Genomic DNA, 18,626 nt, shown 5'->3' with positions numbered 1-18,626 from the left:
CCACTGCCATGGTTCTCATTGTTCTGGACAGGAGACCCAGAAGCAATGCATTATTCCACGCGTGGTCTAATGAAAGCTAGTGAAAGCTTTGCTGTTCTAACGCTGCTTTTGCATAACACCACCAGAAAGATCTCAAAACTCTACCTCCTCCTCAGTCAGCATCAATGACAGAAGCATCACTTACAATGAACAAAAAGAATTTTATTGGAACGTATACACACAGGGATAACAGAGGTATCTGAGTAATCAAATATGGAATGTTTAAGAAAGTTAAAATAAATAAGGATACTAAGTTTTGCCAGTGCTAGGTCCAGCACCAATATAAGTAAATGCCCTCTGAACAAGTCTGACTCTGACAGGACCATCCCTGCAGAGTCTGTAAGGATTCCTACCACCAGAAAGTGGCCAATAATTTTGGAATACAGAGTCACGACAGTGCGCTTTCTACTGATGTGCATTCACACTGTTTATTCGCTATTTTCGTCTCTTATTTCTTTAATAATATCTATTAAATTCTGAAGTCCAAAAACGTAACCCGTGTCTTGGCCCTCATGCACCACGCTATCTTCCCCATAGTACTTGCAGGTGGTGTGGGCAAAGTCTATCATACGGACATCGACAGTACTAGCAGTCGGTTTGTAGGCATACGCTCCTGCCGACTCATCTGAAGACTCCTCTGAAAGGTCCTCCAAGTCCTCTGGGTCCGAGTCAACAGCAACTTCCTGCCTTTCCTTCCCATCATAGATGATCAGCAGGGAGCTCGAATAGAAGCGGTAGGACTCCTGTTTCTCCAGGACAGACTTGAGTTCAGTCAGTTTTTTAATAACAGATTCAAAGAGTTCCCTGCGCAGGTATTTGCCGTTATGAAAGAACTGGTAAAGTGCTTCCTTAAATCCTTGGACTGAGAGCTTTCTTCCATGGTACTTATTCATGAACATCAGCTGGCCAGTGCCTGCCTGGTACACCTGCGTATTCAAGCACACACAAGAGAAAAGAAGAGTTAAAATTGCTGGCAACACTGACCGAAGGCTGCTATGGAAAGCTCTTACACGATGATATACTGCTCTCTTAACACTGCTCTTGCAGAAACTGCTTGCAACAACAGACCCAGCAGTGTCTTCGGAACTTGGAGGCTCAGAGGAAGTGGAAAATCCTTTCAGTTTACATTCGAGCTTTTCCACTTGGAACGTATGATTGAGGAGTTTAAGCGAATTAGGAAAGCTGCGGCCAAGATCTCCATTCAAGATACAACTTGTACCACAGCCTCTCAGACACCACCTGCCTCTGCTCACAGGCATACCAGTTGATTCCCAGAACGCTGTGCTCCAAACGGGACAGCAAGCATTGTTTTAGAAAGTCGAGGTGTGCCACCGCATGGATCTCCGTATTTTCAACAAGTTGGAGGATCTCCTGCAGGAAGATTGCTTCCTATGGGAAAGCCCTCCATACAGTGCACAGAAAAAAAATGCCAAAACATCTCCATAAAGTAAACAAGAGGTATCCTAAAGCTCCTCCTCCTTGTTTTCCAGCACAGGTCTGTACTGGAAGGCAAACTGGCAAGCCAGCCAGCTCAAATCCCAGCAGTGTGGTTAAAAGACAGAAACAAAAGTGTGGGAGCTGTCTCGTGCTTTTCTCAGAATTTCAACAGTGAGCTGAACACCAATCATGCCAAGAGTCATGCTGTGGAACAAGTCCCAGCAAACACTGTTGGCATTCCCGGAATCTACTGGATAGGAGGAGAGAGGCTTCAGAAAAGCCTCAAAAACAAACAAGCTCTTTCCCACTTGTTACTCTAGGAAATACAGAAACAAGTAAACAAAAAACTTGGGTGAAAGTCCATGCAAGTATCTTATTCGGTCCCTACTCTTATCACACTTTCTAACCCACTTCACAACAAGCCTCCTTTAAACAGAAAGATCTACGGCTTTTCATAGTCTGCGAGACAGAACTGATAGCTAGTTAAAATTTTGGCCAATTTTCATGTTTTATTCAAAATGCAAGTTCCAGGAGACCTTCTCTGCAACTGTTTCTTACGCTTATCCTAAGATGTTAATCAAATCAGTAGTTTTACTACACAATTTCCAATTACTATTATGGTGCAGGAGCCTGTTTTCTTGCTCAGAGAACACAATCCCTGTGATGCAGGAGCTGTTACAGGTTGCTCCTGCAGATGCTGTTACCTTCAACTGGTAAGTCATTCACAAAAGCCTTTCACTGATTGAAATGAAGCACAGCATCAAGGACAACAACACAAAGGATTACTATTGAAGCAAGAAATGAAAGTAAAAGACAGTCAGAAACAGGCACTCGTCTGATGCTTTACACACAACTCATTTTCCTCTCACCTGCATGCCACAAACTCTGACTCCAATAACAGCTGATGTACTCTGCTGACATTTACGGATCTGGTTAGCCTTCTTCTCTTCTGATGCATCGTCTCCATGCTGTCGGGTTCCCATCTTAAGGTCCAACACACATGGTACTTCATATCGAGATGTCAGGTTTTCCAGCAAAATGAATTCTGGAAGTGCTGGTTAAGGAACAATCCTCACAGTACAACCACAGGATTTTCACACTGTTACCACAGACATTCTAGTGTTGTAATTCCAATCCTAAGTATGCCCACTAAACAGTAGCCTATCAAAACTTAGTTGCAAACACATGGTATCAAAGTACTTATCTACTTCTAGCTGTACTGGTCTCTAGAGAAGATAAATGAGACAGGTGATTTCTTTGTTTATTTACAGTAAGTGGGAAAAATGTAATTGAGGTCACAGAAAATCTGGCAGACAAGCCACAGATTCAGAATGACAAAATACAGCCTACAAATACATCACAACACAAGATCTGCTTCTGAAATATCACACACTTCCTAGATTAACAATCACCTGCAGTGACATGGTGACAACTTAGTGCAGCCACAAAGTACTTTCTCTCACTTTGAACAGTTTATTAGTCACTGAGATGTTCTGTTCCCCAGTAAACTGTGTCCTTCAGTACAACTTGATGTTTCTTGAACACCCCCAGGGACAGTGACTCTATCACCTCTCTGGGCAGCCCATGCCAGCGCATCATGACTCTTTCAGAGAATAAATGTTTCCTACAGTGAACAAGTCGGAATGTTTCCAACTTGAGGCCATCACTTCTCATCCTACAGCTAGTTATGTGGGAGCAGAGCAAGAGCCCCAACTTGCCACGGCCTTCGTTCAAACAGTTGTAGAGAGAGACGAGCCTCTTCTTCTGCAGACTGAACAACCCCAGCTCCTTCAGCTGTTCATAAAACTTGCGTTCCAGACCCCTCACAGCTTCGCTGTCCTTTTCTGAACACATTCTTATGCTCTGCCTAAAGCTGCAGAGCACAGAAGTGTGCCTCAGCTTTCATGTAGCCACTGTTTTTTTCCATGCTGCCATCCTGACAGCTTATATTCAGCTTGTCTTTATCAAAAAAGCTCACTATGAGGAGACTATCAAAGCAGACAACTCTTAGTATCAGACCATCCCACCCTATATTTAAGACAACACTGAGAAGTTGCTGAAAAGGGAAAACAGCAACTAGTTTTTGAGATCCTCGGTACTGATCACAGTAATGGCTCTCACTAAGGGAAAAAAGAGTCACTTCTACCCTCTTCCAAAAGCTTACATTAGTAAGTCAGTTTTGTGGAAGATCCCAAACGCTCTAAAGCCTTTCCATTAACTAAGTCCCAATTTGTAGAAGTTACTTGGATTTCCTAGCCTCGCTACTTCATAGCATGCTGGAAAAGCCTGTGTTCTGGAAAGTGCTGGCAATCCCTTCCAAGTCACCATGTAAGTGACCGCTTCACAAAGCTTCCCTGGGTTGTAGTTAAGCCTGCACTAAATTTTTATCTGTCATGTGCACAAAATAAAAAGCAGAGCCCTACTCATTCCATTGCCATGAAGCATCTTCAGGAAAGGATACTATATTGATTTCGATGTTTTGCATTTTCCTTCATCCGCTGTAACTGCTGCTGGTGACATTTCATGCTCCAAGGATTATGTTGCTTAAGCTGTGAACTAATATTTCCTTTTTTCTCTACAGTATAATACAAAACTTCAGATTTCTTCAGCCACTCAAATTCTTCCTCTAGCTTATGACTAGAAAACAGAGAAAGGCATCAGATTAGAAGTGAAACACAACAGTGAACACTTAGTTTATAAAGTTAAACACAGTGAGGTCTATTTTACTTGTTTTCTCTAACAGCTAGCACTGATTTTTTTTTTCCTTTTCTGTACATTCAGACAATTTGCACATCAGTAATACATCAACCACTGGAAAGCTACTTCCACATTGGTGTAAATTAGCATACAGCTAAACATGCAGTAATTCAATTTATGCATTCTTTACCCGTCTGAATTACTTCCAAAGAAGTAAGGGATACTTTAAGGTTTATCCCTTGCTAAGGTTAGTGTTCTAGCACAGTACTTCACAGCTCAGATCGCTCACAGCAGGCATAATTATAAGAAAATGTGAGGGAGAATATGATTAATGCAGATAAAGCTGGCTTCCTACAACAGCACAACTGGAATGTTATGGCTTGGTTGTAACACATCTTTCTATAGCACTGGAAAACCTTTCTTAGCTAATCACAGCAAAAAGCAGTCACCATGCTATCAGGTAGGGCAGTTTCACAACTGAGCCTGACTGCAGTGAAAAGGTCAGGAAAAAAAAGAAAGAAATGAGAACAGAAACTGAAAGCAGAGATCTGGAGAGTTCTCTGAAGTTCTGGAGACCTTATCCCAGTTTGACAGCAAAAATACTACGCTTCAACACTTTGCATCCCAGCTCTCCCTATTAAACCTACCTTTTCATTTTTTCCTCTTTCCTGTGCTGCCGGACCCACTCCTTAGATAGCTTCTCATTTTCTAACAACACTGTCTTTTTGTTAGTCCATCGCAACAGCTTACTTTTGGGTTCACAGTCAGAATTATCTAAGTTTTCCAAGTTATCGTGGTCCCCATTTAATGGATATGCTATTAGACATAAGTTTCCATCTTCATCCTCTTCAAAGCTCACTGACACCACACCTGAAGAGAGAAAGGACATAAGCAGCTGTGAATTGCTGAAGCAATAAGCAAGCCTTTTACAACACACAACATTAAAAATAAAGCAGCTTTTGTTTTTTTTTCTCTTACCCTGGTCCTTAGTTTCTATCTTGCCACAGGCCAAACCTCATTTGCCAACCTAACAAATATCAAAAGACCTAGACAAAGACGATACCTTAAAAAAAGACAATTTATCATAATGACAAAAGAATAATACAAAAAAAAAATCTGTTCTCTCCAATTCAGAATCAAGTAAGAATCAAATAATAACAGGAGACAATTTCAATTAATAAAAATGTTTATTAAAAAACCTGACTGGTCTGACCCTAAATGAGATGTCAAACATGTTAACAACTTGCAGTGAAAAGTGATCTGCACAAAAAAAAAATCCAAACAGACAGTGAAAGCTTTAAGTTTTTGCATGACAGCAAAGCAAAACCCACTTGTCCAAACAGGATTTGGTCAACAGAACCCCAGGGGAAAGACTTGCAAGCAGAGCAAAACAAGATGACGTCACACGACAGTAAAACTAGTCCAAGTGCTTCCCTCTTAAATCACTACATTGAATTACACGTTTTCTTCTTTTTTATATATATTTTATTGATAGCAGTAATGCAGCAGTCTTGTGAAATAAGTAACAAAATGCAATACAGAACATATCTGTGGTACACAGAGACAGTGAACCTTGAAAACACTTTTCTCTTACTCTCCCTCTCCTTCTGAGGCAGTTCTGAGGCTCTGGAGCACCGCACTGCATTGTGAGTCCCAGCAGACGCCCCTCATGCTAACATTAGCATGTTTCTGGGCGTACTTCAGAAGCCATAACAATGTCTGAATTGGTTTTTAGGTTTTTATTTTCCAGTCCCCTCTCCTTATCCTCAAATCAAGCCACCTGCACAGTTCTTGCAGCTCATCTTTGGGCCAGAGGGAGAGGTCTCGGCGAGAGATGGGCAGGCAGCTCTGACACCTACAGTGCCTGGGGGAGGGGGTGCAGAAGCTCTGACACTCCTGCTGCCACAAAGGACAACAGGAAAAAGGGGGGGGAACCGACTAGCAAATGGCCTTTATCCTGGAAAAATAATAACAGAAGGCCCAAATGAGGCCCCTTATCCCCTAAATCCCTCCCCCACTCCCCAGTGAGCCACACAGACCGGTACAATCATTCTATTACATTTTGAAAGGGATCACTCAAAGACCACATTTTCTTCCAGTCCCAAAGAATTCGTGTAAGAGGTGTCAGTCTGCCAGCACGCAGGCAGCACTACTGGGAAACATCTCTGAAGTCTTCTGCCAGTTTCACAAACAGTGCAAAACGGTCACCCTTACAGCTGTTAAAGTCAGTGTGCCATAAAAAGCAACTCCATTTAAAAAATGCTTTGGTCATTATTTATTAATCACCAACCAGCCATCGATGGAATAACAAAAAACAATTTCTGTTAACTAAAGCAATGTTTAGGAGAACTGGAATTTCTACTCCTACATAAGATCTGACTCATCACGGCTACTTGATCCTTGCCTACCTAAATGCCATGGATGTTTGTTTCTCCTTAATGACAGAAACAGCGCTGCAAATATTTAACAAGACACTTCACCAACGTGTATTTATTGTGATCAAAACGAGAGTGAAAGGACAAACCCCAAAACAAATGAGATCACAATTAAACTTACACACACCACCACCCAACTTATCAAATTCCTGTAAACAGACATTAAACAAGTGGTGCAAATTAATTACAAATCCACAAAAAAAGCAGCAGATAATTACTGAAAACATCCGCAAGCTGTTAGCGACTTACCTATGCCTAAGGGAGATATATGGACTATCACCAGCAGAGCTGCTCTACTCTAATGCTGTTAGGCAGCCCAAACACCAGCTGGGCAAGCATTTCCACCCTGCATCTCCACAGCCTGCCTCAGACAACATCAAAATACATGAAAAGAAAAGCCCCAAAACCTCTTCCACGCAGAAGAGATTTCAGAGACAGCAGAGCACACAGCACGCTGGTACTGCAGGAAAGCGGCAGCCTGACCCCATCCCACAGTTTGGTAACTTACCCTCATACTGCGGAGTGAATTTACGCATTTCTGTTGGGAGAGTCTCATAGAACTGGTGCTCCCGCTGGATAAGGGGCTTACAGATAGTCTTGTCATTAAACCGGAGGACACAGGAGTGTCCCCCGACCTGGTGGACAAAGGGCTCGAGCAGGACTCCCTTGGAATAGTGCTCCACTTCCATAGCTCCAAATGCTGGGCTCATCCTTGTAGCGCATTAGACAGAGGGAGGCGACGGCGTGAGGGCGGTTCCGAGGCGGAGGTCCCGGAGGCGCGCAGGCAGAGCTCCAGCCCAGCGGTCTGTAAGGCAAGCAGAGGAGCACCGAACTGAGCACCAACCCAGCCCCGCACGGCGCTCAGTCGGCGCCGGACTGCGGGCGCGCTCGGGACGCGACCAGAACAGATCGCCGCGCTTCGCCCCGCCCACCGCGCCTCGACCAATGGCAGCCGCCGATGGGCGGGGCCAACAGCTCCAGTCCGCCCGCGCTTGCGCAGTGCCGGCGATGGGCGGGCTATCCCGGCACGCAGCGCACCAGCTCCCCAACCTTCCCTCCTGCACCGCCGGGCGCGGGGTCACGGAGCGGAGCCGAGGGCCTGCCTGCACGTAAAATTTTAGTCGAGTCGCTCTAATTTTAGACAGGAGCTTTAATCATTAACTTTTTGCAGCGAAAACAGGCTCCTATTTATTTCGTCTGAAGATCAGTACTCAAACAACAACGCACTTAGTTCAAAGGGACCACGAAGCGTTCCAGGTCACGGCTCTATTTTTATTTGCCCTCCTTTGTTACCCGGCGGCTTTCCGTTAACCGAGAAGCAGCGCTGCGGGCAGCAGCACACCGCGCCCCGGCCGTGGGGGCATTCCTGGAGTGAAAGCACCACTTAAGGACACGGATCGATCGCTCGGTTCCAGCTCCGGGAATGTTTACCTGCACCACGGCTAACAGATCGATATTCTACTCACTACACAACACTTTGCTGTTTTTTCTCCCTTCCTTTCAAGAACTGTAACAGCGTTACCAAATTAGTAAGCTTCCCTTCCAGCACATTCCGTCACCGTGCTGTGACTGTGTCCCCAGACGCCCACGGCACCACACACACCTTGCAAACAGGCGGGTCAGGACCTCTCAGTGTCCCAACCGCAGCAGTTCCACATCTCTCCAGAGTCGTGATTGAGATTTCCTTGCACCAGCAGCGCTTCTGGTGCCTCCAGCGCACGGCAGAGGTTTGCTGTCGCTCACTGGGGGCAGAGCACAGCATGCATAAGGCCACAGCTCCGTGCTGGCACTGAACACAGGCACTGCAAGAGAGCTCTTTCCAAGACAGCAGTACAGCTCTGTGAGCACCTTCCTCATTATCCTTGATATAGAGACACTGACTGGCAGCAGCGATTCTGGCTCCTGGTTAACACCACCAGTCCTACTGCTGCAGGAGCTCAGCCTTACAGACACTGCTCCAACACAGGGCCGCGTAGCAGAAAGCACCTGCAACGCAGCCAGTACTCAACACCGTGTTTACCCAACGCACCTTCAGGGAACTCGTTAGCAGCAGCTCAGCTCGTTTGCTTCACACGTGCCCAAGCAATGCAGTGCATTATTTGGCAGCAGCGTTCCCAAGCACAGCCCCCAGCAGGGCTGCTCACACTCCTTCGCTGCTTCCTGAAAAACATGGGTCTGGCAGCACATCATACAGCACAGCTTCCCATTCAAAGGCTAACAAAGCAAGTTTTTTTTATAGCTCTGATATTATAAAAATAGCAGTTATGCAATATTTAGAGGAAGGAGGGAGAGGGATGTTGGAAACATCTCCACAAGCCAAGCACCGTGTGCTCAGTGTGCACAGCCACAGGGCAGATGTGAAGGCTGGAGAGACAGAGGGAAACTCACACCAGTAGGGACAACTCACTGTGCCTGTATGAGTAAGCCCTGCTGCTCGTCTTGCTGTAAGCCTATAACGTGTGTAAGGTCTGAGCAGCAGTGCCCAGAAAGTTGATATGCCTGCATGCCCCGCCAGTGATTTATATCTCAGTGAATCAAGCAGCTTAAGTTGGCATTGGGAACAATTACTGTATTTTACCCATTCAAGATATGAAAGATATCTGAGTTCAAGTTGTTTCCATGCCATGAAGTGGCCTTCAGAAGTATTCTCATTAGCATGTCACAGCAAAAATAGCCTTAAGATTTTGCTCTGTAATGCTAAAACCCCAGAATTTTTACTACAAACAATGTGTTTGCTATTCTAACTTCACCTAATATTGGGAATTTTGCCACTCAGCTTAACAGAACCTGAATCACAACTGTAAGGCCCACCAGGAACACTCTGTACCATCCCTTTTACAAACACCATGCTTGCACAAACGACCTTGCAAACACATCAGATTGGTTTTACTTCCTTCGAAAGAAAAGTTCTAAGGTAAGTCTGGCTGCTTCCAACAGCAGAGATCTCAGTCAGGATGAGCACAAGTTTACACTGCTTTTTCCCCATTCCATGCCTAGCTTGTTATCAGTGCTCTTTAGGCAGGACAGAGCACACAGCAGCCATCTTCCAGCATCTTTCCCAGATACCAAACTCAGCGTGCTCTGCCCTTCACCACATGTTCTTATTTTCACCCACACGACAGTGACTGTAGAACACCACCATTAAGTCACATTTTCAGGGTTTTAAAATGCATCTTGGGTGACTCCACTCTTCAGCAGGTATTTTATGCCCTTACTGATTCTTAACTCAGTCCAATATGTGACTGCATAATGAATACATCCCCTGGAGATCCCAATTAAGCACCAACTCCCTCCTTCCTAACGATCTCACTGAATAACCCTTTTCCCAACGCCAGCTGAACTGCTGGCTCCAAACCATCTTTCTGACCCCCTATTAAAGCTGGGTTTCCCTGAGCACAGACTTGCACACACCAGGGCCCACCTGCAGCCTCCAACAGCCCCCACTCAGCCATGCAGACACAAACGAGGCAGCAAAGCTTTCTGCCCTCCTTCCCACAGCTCACTGCACAATGCAAAAGGGAAGCAGCCTGCTGAGCTGAGCTGCTACAAAATGCCCCAACCCCACAGAACCAAAGATGAGTCCCTCCTACAGATCCCAAGGAAGCCAAACCACAGAGATGAGCAAATGTGAGAAAGCAGAAAACCACTGACCCACTGAAAATGACAAAGAGAAAGCTGGTCCAACCTGAAGAAATGAAAACCAACTGAGAAGGGATAGACAAACGTGCAACCATCAACATGGAAAGCACCAAGGGAAGTTTGTGAGACACCCACCTACCTGCTTTGTGCACACTGGAACCTTACTGAGGGCTCAGCTGAAAGTCACTGTCATGTGCAAAGAGAACAACCTTCACAGCTGGACCAGCACAAGCACACCAGGAACCTGCAATGCACCTATCTGAGTGGGATTTTACCGGCACGTTCCAAACCCTTACGTGACCACACTACAGGCAAGCCTCCTCTTCCGTTACCAGCACCAGCAAATAGCAAGGTTACTCCTTGAATACAAACTACAAAGCAGAGGGATGCAACATCAGGATGCATCTGTTAGCAACTGTTAGGAGAAATGCTTCCTGGTTTCCCTAAATGCAAGAACAAAGACTCAGGGCAGTGGGGCATGCTGTAGATCTGCAGCATCTGTTAACAAATCTGCCTGGTGTCTGCAACACTCCGGTCTGCATCTCAGAAGGCTGCTCTATCGAACCTGCTTTAAAAGGCTGACTAGACTGGGGGAAAGGTATAACTTTAAACCATGGGTCTGTGACTACTCACACTACTTAGTTACTTATAAATACTGGTAAGGAAAAAAATGCTGAGCTGTAAGTTCCAATGCAAATGAACTTATTTTTGTGTTCTTCTGCAGCAAATCAATCAATATCATGATCTTTAAGTTGTTATTCAGTGACATGTACTCAGAGATGAGCAAGTACAAGGTGTAGTAAAAAATACTCAGCAGGAACAGTTACAAGAGTTAAATATCAATTCCTCCACACCATGTATGCATTCACTTTCCAAGCAGCAAGACTTTGGCTCCAGCCTTCACAGGTCAGTGATGAGAGCGACAGGAGTCCGGCACTGTAAGATGTGCCCAGCACCACCAGCTCACCTGCTACAAAGCAGCAAGTTCTGCCTGCTGAACACACAGTGCTTGGTCTCTTCTATTGGTCTATCCCACCTGCTTCTTAGAAATATTGATACCAAACAGTTTTTTCTTCTAATCTGTTCTTATTAAACTGCTGGCAACTGCAGCAACACAACCATGTAGGTTGAAACAACAAAAAGGCTTCACCAGACAAAAAGAAAGAAAATTCTTCTAAGTTCTTCACTTAATCACACGTAATTAGACTGAACCTAGAACCCAGAATTATGCATAATTCAGGAATAGAGTTATATAAAACATGTTTGCAAAACCCTTTTGGGAAAGCAGCAGAGCTAAGTAGACAGCAGCCTTTGTTCATATCAAGGTAGAAATCTAATCTTATTTTTGATATCAGATCACTAACAAATGGAAGAATGCATACTTATTATCAGATGGAAAGTATCTGTTCATCTAAAAATTAAAGCAGCAGCACTTGCCCTCCTCCAGTTACAGGAACTCCTATTTCAAGCTGTATACATTTTCCTGTTGTATTACTGGAAAAATGCAGCAATAAAACCCGAAGCAAATCCACTGGCATTGGCTTTTAAAAAAAGGCCTGTGCTCTGTGCCAGAGCTCATCCATCACTGGCACGTGACAAGCAAAACATAGCTGAAGTATTTAGCTCTAAAAAAAAGTTCCAGCCTCTCTGTAAATCTCTGCTAGCTTTACAGATCTTCAAAATTAGCAATAAACTTCAGGATTGTTGAGAACAGCTGGAAATACCCCAGGTTCCTGACACCAGGCATGTGGCACCCACAGCCCAACTCCACCGAGAGCAGAGGAGCAGTGCAGCCCAGGCTGCAGGAGCCAGCAGTGCACAGCAGCACCTGCTGCAGGCAGCCCTTTCTGCAAGTACTGGGCCCTTCCTACCCAACACTAATGCTTCTGCAGCCTACAGACAGAAGAGAAGGCATTCCGATGCCTATACATGCATAAAGATGTGCACTTTGAGCATAAGGAACAAAAAAAAGCAGCATTTTTGCTAGCTCCTTTTAACCATGGAGTTGTTTTCCTTCAAACATAAGCAGCAGTATTTATTATGAGAAAAACACTGCCCCACAAGTTGAGACATGCATTTACAGCTGTAAGTCTGGAACAGCTGCAGAGCTGCTCTTGCAGCAAGTATCAGCAGGACTTCTGAACGCAGCCCAAACAGATGAAACCAAGAATTACACAGCACACATATCTGTGGATAACACACTAACAGCACAAACACGTCAACAAAGAAATGTGCTGTATCACGTTCCATCACTGCTCCTCACACACAGCTGCTGTCCCTTACCGTGCCTAAGCCAGCTCAGAATGACTAGGAGGAACACACAGCCCTCTCACTTTGTCTCAGAACACAAGAGTAACCAAGGCAATTCGAGAGCTTATACGGCTTTTTCTTAGCTGATGAAGCCACTGAGCTGAGGGAGGGAAGCCCTTAAACCTCAACAGGGAGGCCAGGGGCTCTGAACAAGCTTTAGAAATACCAAAAAACAACAGCTTTCAGCTCTCCATACGCCCTTTGTGATCTGCAAGTTTAACAATTACATAAACAAAGCTCTAGCAAAATGCCAGCTTTATGTCTCAAAGCTATTTAATCTCCCTGAAACAAAAATAAAGCCAAGTTACAGGTTACTAAGCATACTCTGCCAGAAAAGAGCATGCAATTCTAACCCGTGCAGTATTTCCAGGGACCGTGTAATTTAAGAGCTCACCTCTTTGCCATGTAAAAATGCCATGGAAACTAAGAAACCCGAACCACCAAAGCTAAGCTACTTAAACTTCCCATTTAGAAACTGATCCATCCTAGAGCAGCACTCTGACACCGCTGGCCAAAAACACCGGTTGCTATAAAAAGACAATGCTGCCCTTTGTCATGGAGAATCCAAAATAGCATTCAGCCTTTAATCTTCTGAAAATGTGACAGCAAAATCTACATTACGTGGATTACACAAGAGAAAGTGCTAGTCAAGATACAAAAACCACCCAGAAATTCAAGCATCGAGGTTAAAATAAGCCCATGCATACACCTTTCTCACTGCCACCAATTTAGCAGCCTGGTATTCCTAACCCCTCAATAAAAGAACAGGGCACCTTTCCGAGCAGCCCTTGGAGTTGTGACTAAGCTGCTCCATATGTGAAGTTGCTCAGAAGGGAACCTATCAAGTCTTTCACAAGGGTTGCATTTGCTTTATTACAGGAAGATTTTTGTCTGCATTCTCTTCAGAAATCCCAACCCCTGATGCTTACATGGACAAGCCTGTTAAACTGTCCAAATCCTAAAATCTACTCTTAACTCCTTGAGAAAAAGATTCCAGAGGAGCACCTAAGACCTTCTGTAAGTGAACCAGCAGAAGAATGCTGCCAACAATCCAGTCACATATTCCACATCTCCTATTTACATGTATATTCATTCATACCATCAGCATACATCAAATGAAGCTTAGTTCCTTTCAGCTGAAAGCAGTCTCACAGCAAAACAAGACAGACGGCAGTAAGACGTGACAGCCATTTTCATTCTATGGTTCCTCAAATACTGGGTTTGAGACTTAACCTCAGATCAGTCACTGAGTTTTTGCTACCGATCAGCGAAGGTTCATGAGAGTCATTCACCATATCCTTCTAACTGTGTTTGTTTCAGAATGCACTGAACCACCCGCAAACACATCTCTAACCAAACCACACAACCTGGACTTCCATCCTTGAGGGATCATACAAGATTGAGTGATTTTTACACGCTCCTCCTTCCCCCTCCACGCTTCTTAAAGATACCCTGGAAGCAGGTTACAGCACCATTTGGTACCAGCCAGCGACCCCCTAACACAAGCAAGCATGGCTGGCACAAGTGTATCCACTAACCAAACAAGGACTTGGACAGGATGACTGCCAAAAGCCTCTTTTCTCCTCAAAACCCTGCAATACAGCACCATCATTCATGCTGTGCTCATATTCCAATTGTGTGTTTCTGAAGAACAACACTGTCAGAAAACAAAACGCATCAGGGAGAAATCAAGCTTATGGAAGGTCATGGAAGACTACATTCTTTGAAATCAAACTGTGTACAGTGATGTTAAGTCATAATTCACCCAGACACAAGAAATAACTGTTCAAAATTTCCTTTTGTCTCAACAGAACAAGTGCAAGATACTCCCTCCCCTTACCATTTGGTCCAGTGTGGCTACCGCCACATTTACTCCACCTACACCTCATCCTTGAGAGGCTGCTCGCTTCCATCAACTCTGAAAACTCCAGTATGAACACATCCCATCCATCCAGTTCAACCTTTACTTCCACTGAACCAACCTTCTGAAAGAGCTAATACCCCACAGACATCAAGATGATGCCCATCAAGTCAGCAGTTCCACTCTGTAACAAGGTGTATTAGCTAACGTCAGCCAAAAAATGATAAATAATTGGCCATCATGTTCTTAACCATATATCCAAAGTACAAGACAGATAACGTGCTGTTCTTTGGCAAAAATAAATGAAGAGTAATTGCTAGAAGGAAACTGTCAGCCTCAATAAGCACAAAATTAGGCAGTGCCCACAATCCCTGGAAGGTTTCAGGCACTACTGAAGCCTTCTGCATCACAGCACCGCGCAGCTATTTGGGCACTGTCGTCAAAGCCATCTGTGCCTCAAGAAAATAAACCCAGCAGTTCCCAGTGCTCATTCTTAATAGAGTCAACAGTGCTTGTGCAAATGAGTATTCTGTCCTGGTACAGAGCTCCCCAAGCTCTAGATGCCAACTGGAGCATCGTCAGCCAGTTCCAGCTAGTCAGCCCAATTCTGTTAGTTCCTTCCATTTTTCTGAACATCAGCACAGCTGGAACAGAATATAGTGACCAAGACATACAGTTACACTGAAAGGCTGTTGTGTGAAATCAGTAATTGCCCTTCCTGTCTGGCCTATTAACTGGCTGGTCAGCACGTACCCAGCTCCAAACCAGCCACGACTTGTGCACTCACTGCTTCCCAACTATTCAGCATGACAGATGTGATGAGTTCATCCTCATCGAGCAAGATTCTCAGAGATCAGAAGTGCTGTATAAGCAAACTTTTTTTTCCCCCCAGTAAAGCAATGCAAAACTGGACACTGCCTGGTTCCAGCTATCTTCAGCAGTAAGTATCTGACAACCAGTACAACAGAAGAGTACCTTCTGTACCTACTATAAAGGTTATTGTTAGTCCAACACATCCCATCAGAGGCACGCTCAGAACGTCAAGGACGTACTGTCATACAAATCAAGAAGTGCCCAAAATCATCATTGATGATTCAAAGTTCATGAACACTTTACTGGACATCACCACCAATAAATCTTCATTTGAACAGTTTTATCTCCATTATATCTACAGTAGTTAGACTCTGCAGCAATGTGTGGCTACTCACATCTCATTACATTGGGTCATCATTTTTTTTTTTAACTTTTTTTTTTTTTTGCAAAATCAAAGAAAAGAATTACATCGTAACAAAAATAGTTATTATGAAAGGCCCAAAATAAGATCATCATGAGATATTTCTAAGAAGAGACATAGAAACGGTTACCTACAATTATACCTTACAACTACACAATGTAGTCTCTAAGTATCTGAAAACCATCCCTATTTTGGATGCATTAACCTTGGGCAAGACAGAAAGCCAGGTACAATAACAAGCCATAGAGGAAAAATCCTCTCCCCTGCAATGGAAAATTTTCATCTCTTCAAGCAAGCCACAGAGATGCTGAGCCGGGCCGGCGTTGCCTAGACACCAAGTGCTGCCTCCTGCCAACAGGGACGAGCTATGCATCAGCAAACCAACAGCTGATATGTGGATGAACTGAAAGAGACAGCGAGTTTTTGCACACACTGGTGTAAAAAACCTGACTTCTGCCACATCACGGCACCACCCCCGTTCACTAGATACTCAAGAACCGTTATGAATATACAGGTATCAGCATAACAGATTAGAATCTCCCGTACTTACCTCTACATTTATAGTATACCTAGAGCAGAAAGTGCAATCAAGCCAATTTTGTTTTTGTTTATCTGCAACTCAGTTTCCATCCTTCCAACCATTTGCTGCAGTATCTCACTGAGGCATATTGTACCTGCCAAACAAGTTCTGTACTCAAGCACTGGTGCAGAAATGGCAAGGAAACCAATGAATGTCTTCAGAACAGAAGTTACACCTCAGCCTAGCACTGAAAGCCACATCAAACCACTGCTCACTCCCAACCCTCACTGTCCCCACAGGGACACAGCTCTGCTCTGAGAGGCACACACCTCACACCAGAATCACTGAGAGTTTATTCCAAATTGAAACCTTATCTAATTGAGTTTATTTAGACAATAAAGATTTAATGATTAAGAGCAACTAATGTTTAGCTTATCATTTTGGGTGGGACTTCCTTGTGGACACTCTGTCCCCAGTAGGTTTTTCACCATCAGCTTGAGAGTAACATACTCCCAAAGCAAGAAGGCAGACATCTGAGAGGACAACGGGGAATGGTTTTAAGCTAAGGCAGAGGAGGTTTAGGTTAGATATTAGGAGGAAGTTTTTCACACAGAGGGTGGTGACGCACTGGGACAGGTTGCCCAAGGAGGCTGTGGATGCCTCACCCCTGGAGGCACTCAAGGCCAGGCTGGATGTGGCTCTAGGCAGCCTGGTCTCCTGGTTGGCGACCCTGCACATAGCAGGGGGTTGAAACTGGATGATCATTGTGGTCCTTTTCAACCCAGGCCATTCTATGATGTTATGATCTGTGACCACAGCAGGGCACCGTTACAACAAGGTTCCCCTACTTTCCCCCACCCTCTTCAGAACACAAAAACGTCCCTAAAACACCCTGCCTCCTCCCCAGCTATCAGAGAACAATGATGAGGCATTACCACAGTACCGACATGGCAGAAAGCCCAACCACGGAGGGCAGCTAAGTGCTTCTTTCTTTAACATCTTTTCTCACCCTGCTTTTTCAAAGCAGCATGCCTGACAAATGTAAAGTATTCTCTGCAAGCAACTGGTAGGGCAAGAATGTCCGAGAGCACAAAGCCCAGCACTCACATCTCATCACTACCCAGCTGTCCAGCTCCATCCCAAATTGCTGTACCACATGCCCACCCTGATTCTGATCTACTTTGCCTCAAGAATAAATAGCAACATCAAACTGCATTATTTGTATTAGCAGAGTACTGCGGACAATTTATTATTCCAGCAAGCTATGAAGGGAAGAGCTAGGAAGAGAGCTTTTCAATTAAGGTAATGAATCTCAATTTATGGAAAAATACTTGGCCAAGTGTAAGGTCTTACTTTTATTAGAAACAAGTCCATTTGGATGGCTGTAATCCTCGCCAAGCACCCTGTGAGCCCTCCTCCCAAAATCCTTCCCACCACCCTTACCAGCAGACACCTCTGATCACTTCAGGTGTTTACAAAGAAGAAACAATGCTTTCTGAATTCTGGCAGTTAAATTGTTGCTGTTTCCCACTTACAAATTATAACAGCAGCATAGTAAACAACAACAAATAAATGTTACCCAATGACTCAATTTTGAAGTACATACGTGTGAATGCTTTTGTATATGTAGCCACGAGACAGGATGAGCAAAGATCCCAACGTTTCAAGGCAACCACACAACTCGATGCTAAACCCTTTTTCCAACACCTGACCCCGAAGTGTCCAGAGACGCACGCAGCACAAAAGCACACGGGCACATCCAGAACCCCCGCGTCAAAAAGTAAAAGCTGACAGACCAGAAGCAAAGGGCAATTCAATTCCAGCTCGTGTCAGGAGCGAGATCCGCGCTAAGCACGTGTACTTCGCGCAGTGGAAACGAGGCCAAGGACACATCGGGGCGCGACTCCCACCGGGCCGTTACCCACCAACAGCGATAACGCTGCTACGCAGAACGAACGCCTCCTGCTCCGCAGCCGTGCCGGAGCCGCGCCATCCGCCCCGCGCACTTCCTATTCCCCACACCGGGGGCAGTGGCGGCGCAGCGTTACGCAACGCATCCTCCCGTGCCGCCCGCAGCGCCGCCCGGCCCGCGGAACGCCGGCACCTCCCGCTCGGCACGAACGGACACGGCCGAACCGCCCGCCCCTTCCCCGGCCCGGAGCCCCCGCAGAGCCCCGGTCCCCACCCCCCGCGTTCCAGAGCCCTCCCCGCCACCGCACAGCCCCGACGGAGACCGCCCCCTCCACCACCTCCTTGAGCCCCGCACCCCCCGGCGGGCGGCCCGAGCCCTGGCCGTTACCTGAGGTCAGGTCGGCGCCGGCGGCGGCTGCGCCTCTTTTGTTTGTCAGACGTGAAAATGGCGGCGCGGAGCGGGGCCGGCCCTCCCCCACCTCGGCCCGAAGCCCCGCCCCGCCATCGCGCCCGCCTCACGCTATTGGCTCGGCCCGCCCTGCC

The 18,626-nt window shown here is 45.5% G+C and overlaps 1 protein-coding gene and 1 long non-coding RNA gene across 3 annotated transcripts; both read right to left on the bottom strand.

Moving 5' to 3' along the window:
• Window positions 1-180: 180 nt before the first annotated feature.
• Window positions 181-18,626, bottom strand: IP6K2 (inositol hexakisphosphate kinase 2). 2 transcript variants are annotated; one of them, XM_085235783.1, is made up of 6 exons: window positions 18,472-18,626; window positions 7,117-7,413; window positions 4,821-5,043; window positions 3,938-4,113; window positions 2,346-2,521; window positions 181-965 (listed from the first exon to the last, which is right to left on the bottom strand). In XM_085235783.1, exons 2-6 carry the CDS (start codon window positions 7,316-7,318, stop codon window positions 468-470), a joined length of 1,275 nt encoding a protein of 424 aa, XP_085091909.1. In that variant the 5' UTR covers window positions 7,319-7,413; window positions 18,472-18,626; the 3' UTR covers window positions 181-467. The 2 variants fall into 2 exon arrangements, with proteins under 2 accessions (XP_085091909.1, XP_085091910.1); XM_085235784.1 differs by lacking the exon at window positions 18,472-18,626 and adding an exon at window positions 18,098-18,119.
• Window positions 5,342-7,110, bottom strand: LOC146543412 (uncharacterized). Its single transcript, XR_014886355.1, has 2 exons — window positions 6,858-7,110; window positions 5,342-6,130 (listed from the first exon to the last, which is right to left on the bottom strand). It is a non-coding gene; the product is annotated as an uncharacterized LOC146543412 (long non-coding RNA).

This window comes from Meleagris gallopavo, chromosome 14, assembly GCF_905368555.1.
Source record: "Meleagris gallopavo chromosome 14, MGAL_WU_HG_1.1, whole genome shotgun sequence".
NCBI classification, from domain to species: domain Eukaryota; kingdom Metazoa; phylum Chordata; class Aves; order Galliformes; family Phasianidae; genus Meleagris; species Meleagris gallopavo.
Note: the sequence above shows the minus strand (reverse complement) of the source record. Positions and strands in the feature narration are given on the sequence as shown.

Bases quoted from the DNA above. Each gene is read 5' to 3' on its own strand.
- IP6K2 (XM_085235783.1), bottom strand. From the start codon at position 7,318: ATGAGCCCAGCATTTGGAGCTATGGAAGTGGAGCACTATTCCAAGGGA. The intron at 5,044-7,116 runs GTAAGTTACCAA...TTCTCTCTTCAG, and splicing joins ATTCACTCCGCAGTATGAGG to GTGTGGTGTCAGTGAGCTTT. The intron at 4,114-4,820 runs GTAGGTTTAATA...TCTGTTTTCTAG, and splicing joins AAAGAGGAAAAAATGAAAAG to TCATAAGCTAGAGGAAGAAT.